General features: G+C 29.0%; 1 protein-coding gene across 4 annotated transcripts in view; it reads left to right on the top strand.

Moving 5' to 3' along the window:
* The window catches only part of LOC145190501 (uncharacterized), a 40,060-nt gene that overhangs the window by 8,834 nt on the left and 17,922 nt on the right, over positions 1-13,304 (top strand). For all 4 annotated transcript variants that reach the window (XM_090090007.1, XM_090090006.1, XM_090090005.1 and 1 more), the window contains 6 exons: positions 3,217-3,273; positions 3,867-4,538; positions 4,764-4,931; positions 10,206-11,019; positions 11,626-12,641; positions 12,749-12,898. In XM_090090007.1, the coding sequence (XP_089946133.1) occupies positions 3,217-3,273; positions 3,867-4,538; positions 4,764-4,931; positions 10,206-11,019; positions 11,626-12,641; positions 12,749-12,898 (2,877 nt within the window). The remainder of the gene's footprint in view (positions 1-3,216; positions 3,274-3,866; positions 4,539-4,763; positions 4,932-10,205; positions 11,020-11,625; positions 12,642-12,748; positions 12,899-13,304) is intronic.

The following is a 13,304-nucleotide window of genomic DNA, read 5'->3' as shown; positions in this document are numbered from 1 at the left end:
ATGTCTGCCTATGAAAGTAATGGAGTAAGAAGTTTCTAGATATAGCGCATAGTTACTTGATGACCATACCACCAATAAGCGTAGAGGCCGAGCAAGCTTTTTCAGCTGCTGGTTACATATGCAGTCCTTTGAGGAGTAGATTAAGTGATGATACTTTAAGTAGGGTCTGTTTCTTAAGAGCCCATTTCTTACAATGATTTTCTCAATTTGATATTTTAAAAAACAAATAAAGCTAATAGTTCTACGTAAAGCTAAAAGATGCTCTATGTACTTTGGCTTATCTTTTTGTTCATGAAATGTTAAGAGTTATTGATTTACAAATGAATTGCGTTTTTTGGCTTTATTTACCTTATCTTATCAATTTAATAAGTTGAGTATATTTTTTCTGAAATACTTGAAAGAAAAATACAATTGTCATTTTGCCTTTTATAATGTGCATAAGAAACCTACTAATCCCGCGCGGGATCCGCACAAAAATTAAAAAATTCCGCGCGGATCCCGCGGGATTGAAAAGTGTGCGGGATTGCAATCCCTAAAATTAACCAATCTGAAAAAAAGTTTTCCTAATTTTTAAAATAACTATACATCAAGAGCTGAATGTGTTCTGAACATCGAAAAATATTGTCTAGAAAAACCTAAACTAGACCATGAAAGATTAGTTCTTTTTTTGTGATAAAACAAATTTCAGTGTGAACATGGAAACTAATTTTGTCAAAACACATGCTAATGACATTTACTGTCAAATTTTACAATGATGTGTATGGGTCAATTTTTACTCTCTTTATCAGCTAAAATAAAAGTTCAGTTTTACAATTATAAACTGGAATGCAGAAACAAATTTCTGTAAGAAAAAATTCCATACATATCTGTTGCTAAGATGGAGACACCCGGTTTGAGACTCCTTTACTATTTTTTTTTTAGCGTTACAAATATTTTGGTTTTTGTCAGTTTACTGTCAATAGTTTTTTTTATATGCTTTTAACCTGACTTTTGGTTCTGACCATAAAGATAATTTTTAACAAAAGTAAGCATATTTCTAGACAATAAGCGTGTATCTTCAAGTGTTGGTATTTTTTAGCAAAGTTCAGCAAATGCACATTTTAATAAACATAAACACATAAATTTTTCTATGAATTTTCTGGCTGTTAGAAGTTGTAAGTACTTTTTTGTACTTTAAAAACAACTAAATAGTGAATTCTATAAAAAGGTTTTTTATAAATATCAAACCAATATTTTGTAAAAGAACAACAACTTGGCCAGCTCTCAATTTTAAGCATGCAAAGATAATTTTTTTTAAGTTTAGTAGCACAGCTCTAAAGAAAGTTTTTTGAATAAAATCTCACCATGCTGAATGTATAATCCAAAATGTATAATTCTGTAATAACATCATTTTCCCAATAAATAAGTTTAAAAACAAGTTCTCCATCATACTATTTTAGTATCATTATTTTAGTCATAACCATGGCTTTCTTCAATTACAATCATTATTTTAATGTTATATTCACTTACATACAAAGATTTTTTCTTCTGTAATTAAGTTGTTTGAATTAATAACTGACTAATCTTGATCAGAATATTTATGACATATAAGGAGTTGCAGGGCTAAATGATGTGCCAAATTTTTTGGGGGGAAATCAAAAAAAAGGTACATTTTTATTAAATAAACTTTTATTAGACAAGAAGCTTGAGATTAACAATATTTGAAAAAAACCTTAAAGATAATATTAAAAAAGAAATGTTTTAAAAATAAAAAATGACAAGTGATTACGTCTATATTTAGTTAAGACAAAATGATCAAAAGTTTATACCAAATTTTTTCAAAATACAACTTATTTTCTTCATCCAAATACTGCATCATGGCTTGGAAGTCCTTCGTCTTTGTCTCTTTAATTGGTACCACACATGAAAGATGTTCAATTTCTGCATTCATAATTTTTTCAATTTATATTCCTCATTTAAAAACTCAACATGCTTGAAATGGTAATAGGGTACTAAAGTTTTTCTTAAAATAGACAATTTCTGGACTGTCTTTTGTCACTTTAAACTAGGTAATCTGGCTTATTCTGAACTTAGATGTATCAAAAAATGTAGTCCCAAAAGTTTTCCTGTTTATTGATTCCCAACTTGTAAAAGACATTGAAGAGCTTTTTTTTTAAGGTGTAAAACAGGGCAACTAAACTTACACTTACAAATGACCTAAAATTAAAAACAAAAGAAAAAAGTGAAAACCTAAAAATCAAGCGAGAACATCAAACTAATTTGTAAAAAATATTAATTACAAGTTTACAAAAAGTAATGATACAATTTCTGTTGGTAGTTTTTTTTAATATCTTTTTGTTTGTTTTACTGCTCTTGTACGCATCTCTATTTATTGTTTTTTCACTTTCTACTTTTCTCTTACACTTGTTTTTTAAATTTTAAATGGCAAATAAAACCACAAAATAAAGTGTGAAATAAGAATAATTTGAATGATAAGTATGATAACTAATTGTATCAATAAAAACTGACTAATATATTGTAAGTATATTGTATATCGTAATATATGTATAATGTAAGCAATGCGTGCCTAATAATTATAATGGGGTGAATGGACTTAGATCAATTAGAGAAGATGGCATGCATGGGGATGGGTTTTTTCAATGATAAAGAGGTAATTTCTGAACTTAGATCTCTTTGGATTGTATTGGCATGGGCACTTAAATTATTTTGGTGTAAAAAAATATATTTTTTAGTTTTTGGGACTTAGATCACTTAGCCTTGCCACACCTCATATATATTTACCCATCTTTGGTTTCAAAATTATGAAAAATTCATTAGTTACCAGAAACTGAATTTGGCCCCTAGCCCTTAAAATTTAAATCAAACTGTTATTTAAATAAATCACACTTAGTAGTTATGTCATAAGTAGATTATTTCATTCACAAAGTCATAATTTGAAATTACTGCATAAAAAATCTCTTGTGCATTCCAGAACATGGTTTTTCAGTTAAAATAATTTTAAATTCATTATTTTAGAATTATTGTAAAGCATTGAAAATTCTGTTTTGAAAATGTCACTCTGACATCAAGAGATTTGTTAACTTAATAGTAATATACCCAGTTTTTAAAAAATTTTGTTTTCAAGACACCTTAATTAATTTTAATTTTATTTCTTTTGAACGAATTAACTTATTTTTATGATACTGTTAAGTTTTTGTACTTGCTTTTTTTTAATAGAAAGATGATGTAGAAAATGAGCTGGATGCAGTTCCAAACACTGCAAACTCTCTTGATGTAAGTTTTTTATTCTAAAAGAAATAGTTGTTTGACTTTTTTATTCAATTTATTATTGTTATTTTATTGAAAAAATGTTTATTAATAAAAAAATATACTTAAGTTAGAATTTTGGATTGCAATGGAAGTTGATAAATGATACTACAGGTTATTTGCTATTTGGGTATTTCTGTTCTTGACTGTAATAAAGCTCTAGCTTTAGCTCGATGGGTTATGCCTGTTATTCAAGCTGTAAAACTTTTTGAATGCAAAATGCTTATGTTCCTTTGTGATTTGTTTGTAATTGTTAAATAATATATATAATTTCCAAGATACAATAGTTTGCATATATTTCTAATTGAACTCTGTTTACAAATATGTTTCACAAATTTTGATTTCTTGCTTAATTTTCTAATGCAACACTTGGAATGAATGTTTTTTAAATACTTTAAGTCAAAATAGACTGAGATAACTAATTGGGAAAAAAAAGATTGTTATAAGCATCAGACCACCTATTTGTCTTCTTGCAGTTATCTGAAATTTCTCTAGTGACTGAATACATGCTTACATTATAATATACTTAGTAAGACAAAATCATCTTTCAATTATTTTAGGAAGATATTACAACCCCAAGTTGTGAAACTTCTCAAGAACTGAACTTTGATGAGACTTTTCTTATTGCTGATAGCTCAAGCAAAACAATTGTTTCACCCCTCCATGAAGTCAGCACTTATGCACTGTCATCTCCTTCAAAAGATGCAAATTCAAATGATATTTTTGAAAGAGCTCAAGTTTCAGAATTTTTTTTTTCAAATGCTGTTGATGCAAATAGCCAACAATCTTTATTTGTTGAAAATGAGATTGCAATATTACAGGATAAAATCAAAGTTAAAGATGCTTTACTTTTTGAACTTCAAGTTCAAAATGAAGAATTACGCCACCAGATAACAACAATTGCTCATGGAGATACTTCTGCATTTAATGCAGACAATGATAAAATAGTTTCTGAACTAAAGCTGCAAATAGCTAAAAAAGATAGCGAAATTGACCGCCTATCCATTATGGAGAAAAACTTAAAACAAACTAAACAAATATTAAAAGACACAACTTGGGCACTGCGTGTTAAAGAAGAGGAATTATTGAACATCAAAACAGACATGCGTGAAAACTATGAAAAAAGACTAAGAGAACTAATGCAGCGATTAAATGATCAAGAATACAAGATGGGTATGTTACAAAGCAAAAACAATGAATTAATTGAAAAAGACAATGATAGTATTTTAAGAGTAAGTACTTTGATAGTTAAAAATCCCTGTAGAATTTTCAATAGTTTAACAGTTTACAAGTAAAAAACCACTCAAATGTATGCAGTTCAAATTAATTTTTTAAAATTATTTTAGTTCTTCATCTCTTTAAATCAATTTTAGTTGATCTTGTTAATCATGCATGGCATGAAATGCTTTATATTTTGGTTACCTGAATTTATTGTAGAATCATTTTCAAACATTAAGGTTGATGAGTTATCTCAGCAAGTTTATTTATTAAACCAAGAGCTTGAAATGAGAGACAAATTGGCTCATGTTTCAGAAAGAGAAAAAGAAAACTCAACAGGAGAATACAAGTCACAAATAAACTTCTTATCTCAGCAAGTTCAAGAATTGACACATCAGTTACAAAAGGTTTTTTATAAATATTAGTTATGGATATGTAAGCTTAAGGATTTTAATGTAGGGTGACCAACTGTGAAGTTTTTCCCAGGACTGTCCCAATTATTCTTTGTCAATCAAACAAGTTGAGAAACAAAATTGTGTTCAGATTCTTGTTGTGTTTGTTTTGTGGTTGATTCAGTTTCTAGAATTTCAAAAAATCAGGACATTATTTTCAATATCGGGATGTGGGACAATCTTTATAAAACCGGGACTGTTCCAGATTGTGCAGCTGGTCACCTTATTAATATTAACTTTAAGACCAATCTTTTTAAAAAATTTTGTGTGTAAGTATGTATATATATATATATATATATATATATATATATATATATATATATATATATATATATATATATATATATATATATATATATACATATACATATACACACATGGATAATCACTTTGAAATCTTTTTTTTAATGTCCTGTATAGTTAAATGATGAACTTTATATACATATTAACGAAGAACATTATTTTGAGAATGATTGAAAAAAAACACCAAATGGAAAAAATGTCTTCCTATATTCATATATTTTTAATGAAAAAAAATAAACAATTAGTCCAGAGAAGTTTTATTGCCCAAAATAAATAATAAAGGTAATTTCTACTACTTACTACAATTTTTATAAAGTTATTGGATAATTTTCTACCAAGTTGAGGACTTTGGTTTGATCTTGGAATTAGAATAGAGATGGTTGACATTCCTTACATGAGAAATTAATTAACCGTGTTATGTGCTTTAGTATATTCTTTTAAAATACTAGAAAGAATTTCACCTGATAATCATACCATGTATGTGATATAAAATTACAGAAAACAAATAGTTTTTTTTATCTTTAAATAGTTTTTAGTTGTAATAAGTACAAATATTGCTCTAGAATTTCAGTGTGCCCTCCTCAAATTTTAAAAAGTTTGAGGAGGGCACACTGGAATTCCATAGAAATTTGAGAATAAGGCTAGAATTAAACTGCTTATACAATAAAATGACTTTAGTGCCCTGACAAATGTCAATTTTTTAACAAATATTGACAGACTCCAAATTTTGAGAATTAGGCTAGAATTACACTGAGCAGTCAGTTGAAGGACTTTAACATACTTAGGAATATCAATTTAAAAAACAAATATAGTTGATACAGACTAGAAATTTGAAAATAAGACTAGAGTTACATAAGCAATCATTAGAAAGTCTTTAACTGATATAGAAATGTCAAACTGGAAACAATTATTGACACTCAACTAGATATTTGAGAATACTGATAAAGTTATATTTTAGTCTTATTTTGCTCAGATCATTAAAATAGTTAAAGTGTTATCTTTGTGGATTTAGGACCACAACCACAACCAAAATAACCTCTTGTTGTCTACTGTGCCCTGAAACAATCAACTTTTTACAATGAGAAGTTTATTCTTACTCTCCACCTAAGTTTGAAATACAAGACAATACAAACATCTAATCTCTATGGAAAAATCAAAAGTACCTGACTTCTCTTCAAACAAAATTTTAACAAACGTTTTTAAGTATAACCTGTCTGATGATGAAAAACATCTTTTAACTAGAGGATTAACAACAACAACTCACACATCTAGTAATATATCTCCAGCATCAATAATTTTAAACAAATGGTTCTACGACAATTCTACTTTGGCAACAATTCTTCAGATAAACATAAGCATCTGTTTCAGATGACATCTAACCTGGATACCTCCCAACATGGATAACACAAGTGTTTTAAGTCAACATGCAAAGTTGATGAAGAAGTTCTAGCTCTTCATTCACATTCACACTCCTAAGGACAAAAATAATTTACCTACAAGATGCTAGCATCATTTAAATCATTAGAATCCAATCCCATCATTATCAAAAAGCAAGTCAAGGAAGAAATAATCTGAATCTTAGACACAAATAAACAGAAAGTATGTGAACTACAACCAGAAAACACAATATACAGAAAACTAACATATGACTCCACAAAAAGTATAGTTAGGGACCTTAACCATTTGGTAGATTATATGTTTTGCCACCATGTGATTGATAAAAAAACTACTGACGACCTATGACTAAAAACACTTTATTTTCACCATTATTCTATGGACTCCCAAAAATTCATAAATTTAACATTCTGCTTAGTGACAATTTGGTCCATCACACCCTTAGATCAATAAGAGTGTGACTAAAGAGCAAACCTCCAAAATTTATAACTTTTAATGAGTCTCTTCCATCCTACTTGAAAGATACAACTCCCTTCCTTAGATTACTTCAATATTAGAAATTCCCCTCTGATGACTATTAGGGTATCCACAATAGAATTTGTCTTCTTCATTTTGTTAATGTTTCATAGTCAACCAAATTAGTAAAGATACCGTCAACGGGGGTGACTATGAACAGCGGGGTGACTATAAAAAATCAGTACCAAGTTAACTAAAAGGTGAAACAACACACACAATCGATCTAAATTGTGTGTTATTTTGGTCCAGTTGCATTAAATATAATATTTAAAACCTAATTTAAGGCTGAGCAAGATATTTTCCTTTTTCGGCTTTTCTTTATCGCATATCAACAGCTTGAGTTACATTGTTCGGGCAGTTAGTTGACTTATCAAGCTATATCTTAAGAACCGCGCATCAAAACTCTATAAAAGTTGCTACACGCCAAGTTCAGGTACATATTGTTCTAATGAATTCAATATTGAGGGTGTAGCTTGTCAATAAATGATTATTTGCTAATTTAAAAAATACATTTTTTTTTATCAAGAATTCAAGTTTTTTTTTATTAATTTAAGGAACTATGCCTCGAAATTACAAAAGAAAGGAAAATAGCCAGGTTACAAAACAAATTACACTCAAAAAGACTTACAAGCAGTAGTAAATAAAGTGAAAAACCACGGATTTACTATCAGGAATGCATCTAAAGCTTATAACATTCCGCTAGGAACTATCCATAAAAATGTAAAACTTGGAAATCAAGTTCCAAAAAAGCATGGTGGACAAACCAGACCTGACAGTTGTACAGAAAATTTAATTGTTCAAACAATTACTTTTATGACAGATTGGAGGGTACCTCTTAATTCTTTGGACATTCGACTACTAGCTAAATGTTATTGTGATAAAAGGAAAATAACAGATTTTATATTTAAAAATAATATGCCTGGTGTAGATTGGGTTCAGTCTTTCATGAAAAAGCATTGTTTGGCGAAAAGGGTTGCTGACAATGTAAAGCACAGTAGGGCTTTAGTCAATGAAGAAACCCTTAACCGTTATTTTAACAACTTATATCAAGAGTTAAAAGGTATACCTCCAGAAAATATATAATTATGATAAGACCAATATAACAGATAATCCAGGATCCAAAGCTGTTATTGTTTGTTGTGGACATAGACACCGTGTTGAAAACAAACAGGAACATTCAAAGCAATCAACTAGTATAATGTTTGCTGGTAACACTATTGGAGAATTTTTGCCGCCTATGGTTGTTTATAAAGCAAATAATCTCTACCAGGGTTGGACCACCTAAAACTGTATACCATATCACCACTAATGGGTGGTTTGATGGTAGAACATTTACCAGATAGTTCATGGAGATATTCTTGCCTATAGCTGTTTTAAAAACCAGAACAACATTGCTGATTGGTGATAATCTGGGTTTACATTTTTCTCCTGAAGTTATTGAAGCCACGATTCATCATGACATCAAGTTTGTAGCAATGGTACCTAATGCAACCCATCTCTGCCAACCACTAGATGTTGCTGTATTTAGAGGATTAAAGCAGTCGTGGAGGACTGTACTCTCAAAGTGGAGAATAGAAAGTTGTATAAAAGGGGCTGTTCCAAAAGAACACATGCCTTTGCTTTTAAACAAGTTAGTAAACACCTTGCAACCTGAAGCTTTATTTTCCGGATTTCAAGCAACAGGAATCTACCCTAAGAACAAAACAGAGGTGATAAAACATCTTCCTGGAAAAAATAAAGACCCTGGTGGTGAAGACACTGTAATAGTTCTTAACGAATGCGTTTTAGAGATTCTAAAGAACAATCTAGGCTTAAGCACAAATCCAATTGCAAAACGAAAAACACGTGGTTCAAAGGTTGAATAAGGAAAAAGAGTTCTTTTTTTAGATGAGTCACAATCAAGTTCAAAAGAACAAAATAACAAATATAGTGATTGGTACTGTGCTACTAACTAGGTTTTAAACTTTTTATGTAATTTTTTCACATGAATTGATTTGAAATAAAAGAATCTACAACATATTAAAATACACTTTCTGTTATCTGTTTGATCTTTAACAGTATTTTTCTCCCCTTACAATAGGTTAGTCTATCCATAATCTAAGAAATAAAAACATGTCATATTCAAAGTCACCCCGAATCCCGTGTTCAAAGTCACCCCGTTTTAAAAATACGAAGATGCTTGTATATAATAAGAAAATTGAGGTACTTAATTTATAATATTTATCAGGCCTAGAACCAATTCTGGAAGCTGGATAGTATAATGTTTTGTCAAAAAAAAAAAGTAGCGATTAGACGAACTGTTTTGTTATATGATGAAATGTTTAAAAAGTGTTCATGGTCACCCCTGTTTGACAGTAGTTGAACTGAATTAGAGACCTGATCAATAAAAGTGTTTTGTAGATGACTTTTATTTCACACCAGGTAAAGATGGTTGATAATGTAAATAAAAGTGTTCTTTGAATAATTTTATTTCAATGGTTTTAAAATGATGAATAATTCTGTATTGCAATATGTTACAAAAATGTTAAATGAGATATTTTATATCTGGGGGTGGGGAACTCTTTTAGGATTTAAGTAAAAAGAACGTTATTTTCTTTCAGGTAACAACAAAGTTCATAACACTTTAAAAGGTTGTGAAATAGCCATTTTCACAACCCTTATATATATATATATATATATATATATATATATATATATATATATATATATATATATATATATATATATATATATATATATATATATACATATACACACACATATATATATATATATATACATATACACACACACATATATATATATATATATATACACACACACACATATATATATATATATATGTATTTATGTATGTATGTATGTATGTATGTATGTATGTATATGTTTTTGTTTGTTTTCTAGTAAAAAATTGTGATCACTTTACAAAATTATTGTTTTGGTTTATGTTCTTGTTAAATGTAATCTAGGTTGTTTTGAGCGATATTTCCCTTAGTATTTTCATATTCATCTTAGTATGAGACAGACTTTGACAAAGAATCATTGAGAATGCAAGAACTGACATTGAAGTTAGAGAGCTTGCAAGCAAATAGTACAAGTCTTGAAAGTCTTGTAGAAAAGAAAAGTCTACAAATAAAATTGCTTGAAGAAAGTCAGGAAGTTGCAGTTCAAAACCTTCAAAATGAACTTTTTAAAAGTCAAAGCCATGTTAAGGAATTAGTCTTACTTCTTGAAGGTGTCAGTACAAATAGTGACATGCTGCCTACAGGACAAGTTGATGAAACTGCAAATGTGTCTACTGATTTAAACTTTTTGTTAAAACGTACAAAAAACTATCTTGAGGTAGACAGCGATTCGTTTGGTAGTGTAGATGATATTCAAAGTGAGGAGCTATTGAGTCAGACAGATGGTGATTCAGTGAAGCAGCAAATTAATCATACTATAAGCAAATATGAACAGCAAATCATTGATCTGCAAAATCTATATGACCAAGATATGTCTCAACTAAACACAGAAAAAGAACATCTTCTCAAGGAGATTCAGGAGTTAAAAGCAGTTTTAAACAAAGCAAACCAATCAAAGGAAATATCCATCTTTGAAAAAGGCGAGCTGCATGAAAATTACAAAGAGCAAATTTCAGAAATGAAGAAAAACTTTGAAGCAACACTTGAGCATCAAAAAAAAAGCTCGGCTAAGATGATCGACTTGCTTCAAAGTGAAAATGACAGGTTGCAACAGCTGGTGCATGACACTCAGAAAAAATTTGATAATACTGTGGCTGGTTTGGAGATAATTCATGAACAATCATGTTTAACTGCTATAAATACTAGTAAGGTTTTTATTTGAAAGTTCTTTGTTGCTTTTATATCTTGTGATGTTTAACTGTTAATGTGCAGGGTTTTTATTCTACTTGTAAACATTTTACCTAAAGTAATAGTTAATCTTATACTTTTTTCTGTTTTTACTTGTATACATTTCTTATTGCTTCTCAAGAATTTATTTGAAAACTAAAGTTGCTTCCATTCATCAAAGTGTAAACTGATGATAATGATAAAACTCATTCATTTTTTTCTTTAAATTTTTATTATTTTTTGTTAAGTATTTGATTAATGCTACATTTTATTACCTATTATTTTATTAGTGCCTTACAGTGTTTTGCTGCATTTAAACCTAAAATATTAAATTTTAATCTTCTAATAAATTCACATTCAGAATGGCAAAATGTCAATAAAGTAGAATAGAATTATCTAAGTGTGCTCCAAAATAATCAAAAAACGAGTTTAAATGACTGCATCAAAACTTGATGATTAAAGTTTAGATGCTGCATAGTACTCGAATGCATTAACATATTTAGTTTTTACTGTTTGTTATTAACTGTTATTTAGTTATAATTAGTGTTAATTATTTTTAAATTATCATTTATTATTTTGTCTAGCTGATTGTCAAGAATCAGTTGCTGAAATTGAACAACAGCTACAACAGCAGATCACTGACATTAAGTCACAGTATGATAACCAGCTGACAAGTTTAGAAATTGATTTCCGCCGCGAGAAGGAAATGAAAAGTAATGAGCTTGAAAACAATTTTTCTTCACAGTTTCTTCACCTTCAGGAAGAAAAAGTTGGTTTAGCAAAAAAAGTTGCTTCCTTAGAAGCAGAACTTAATGTTGTACAGCATGAATATGATGATCTAAAAGATAGGTACAGTTTGGTGGATGAAGAAAATGACAGATTAAAAGAAAAAGTTGGAGTTCTCGAGGTTATAGCAAGGAGCATTGATTCTAAAAATTCATTGAATTTAAATGGTAACATTTCTGAAAACTTCAAAGGTGCAGATGAAAATAAAAATGTTATGGCTGATCAGTTACTTGATTCTTCTGAAAATGATGTTTTGATAAAAAGCAATGTATTGCATAATGAGTTAGTACGACTTCGTAAAAACTTCAATGATGCCAAAGTTGAAATAGAGAATTTGCGCAATGAGCGCAATAAGTTTGCCACTCTGAGTGATGCATTGAGCCAAAATCTTCAAGAACTGCAGGTAGAACTTGAATTTAACAACAGTAAATCTCTTTTACCTGATTTAAATAGTACAATAAAAGAGGTGGAGCAGTTAAAGCAAGACAACAGTATTTTGGTTCAAAAGTTAAATCTTAATACTCCTATAGAATCACTTCCTGGGTTTAGTAGTGAACATATGATACAAGAAGTAACGCTTCAGCCTCTCTTTACTGAATCTAATCCAGTAGATTTCAATGAATTCCCTGAAGGTGATGTTAAAAGTAACATTGGAGAACAAGAGTATGAAGAAACAATTTTTGATCAGTTGGAGAATTTAAATTTAATGCTTTCAGAAAAAACAGAAAATGAAAAAAAGCTTTCAGAGGAAATTGAAAGACTAAATAAGTTTATTGAATCACATCAAGAAAGTAAAGATGATAAAACCACAGCTGTAAGAAATTTTTTTAATAAAAAAATTTTACACAAATTGAATTTTATATGGTGTATAAAAATTTAGGCAATTTTATGTAAAAAAAAGTTTTTTTTTATTTCTTACAGGAACTTAGGAGTCAGCTGGAGAGATCTGAGCAACTGAGTAATCATCTCCAAGAAATGTTCAGCATTCAACTTATGAAACTTCAAGAAGAAAACAAAGAACTCTCCAATGATGTTCTGGTTTTTAAACAAAAATTGGAAAAACAAAAGCAGGTAAAGACTTGGTGTGCTGTGGGATAAAAATTACTAATCTGGTCCTAGAATAATATTTTTTAATTTATCAATAAAATCTACTTTTTAAAAACAAATCCTGAGTGATATCTTTTGTTTAAATTCTTTTTTTTTTTTTTTTTTTTTTATTATTATTATTATTATTATTATTTTTATAAAAAACATTGTAAAAGGGTTCTTTAGATGGTGTAAAAAATATGAAATTTGATATGTTTTTTCATGAAGTTAAAAGTTAAAAGTTATCCATTACATCAGGAAGTAGTGCTAATAAGTAAATCAAATATTGTAATTTTTATTTTCTGTAACAATCTGAAAAAGCTTAATTAAATCTTAAGAAACTTAACAAAATAATTTAAAAAAGCTACTTGTCTTTTGTTGCATTTTGTAA

This window comes from Hydra viridissima, unplaced genomic scaffold (assembly GCF_058129835.1).
Source record: "Hydra viridissima isolate aposymbiotic clone 2 unplaced genomic scaffold, HvirCarnegie_v1 scaffold_6, whole genome shotgun sequence".
Taxonomy (NCBI): Eukaryota; Metazoa; Cnidaria; class Hydrozoa; order Anthoathecata; family Hydridae; genus Hydra; species Hydra viridissima.
The sequence above is the reverse complement of the archived record's forward strand: the minus strand, read 5'-3'. Positions and strand labels throughout refer to the sequence as shown.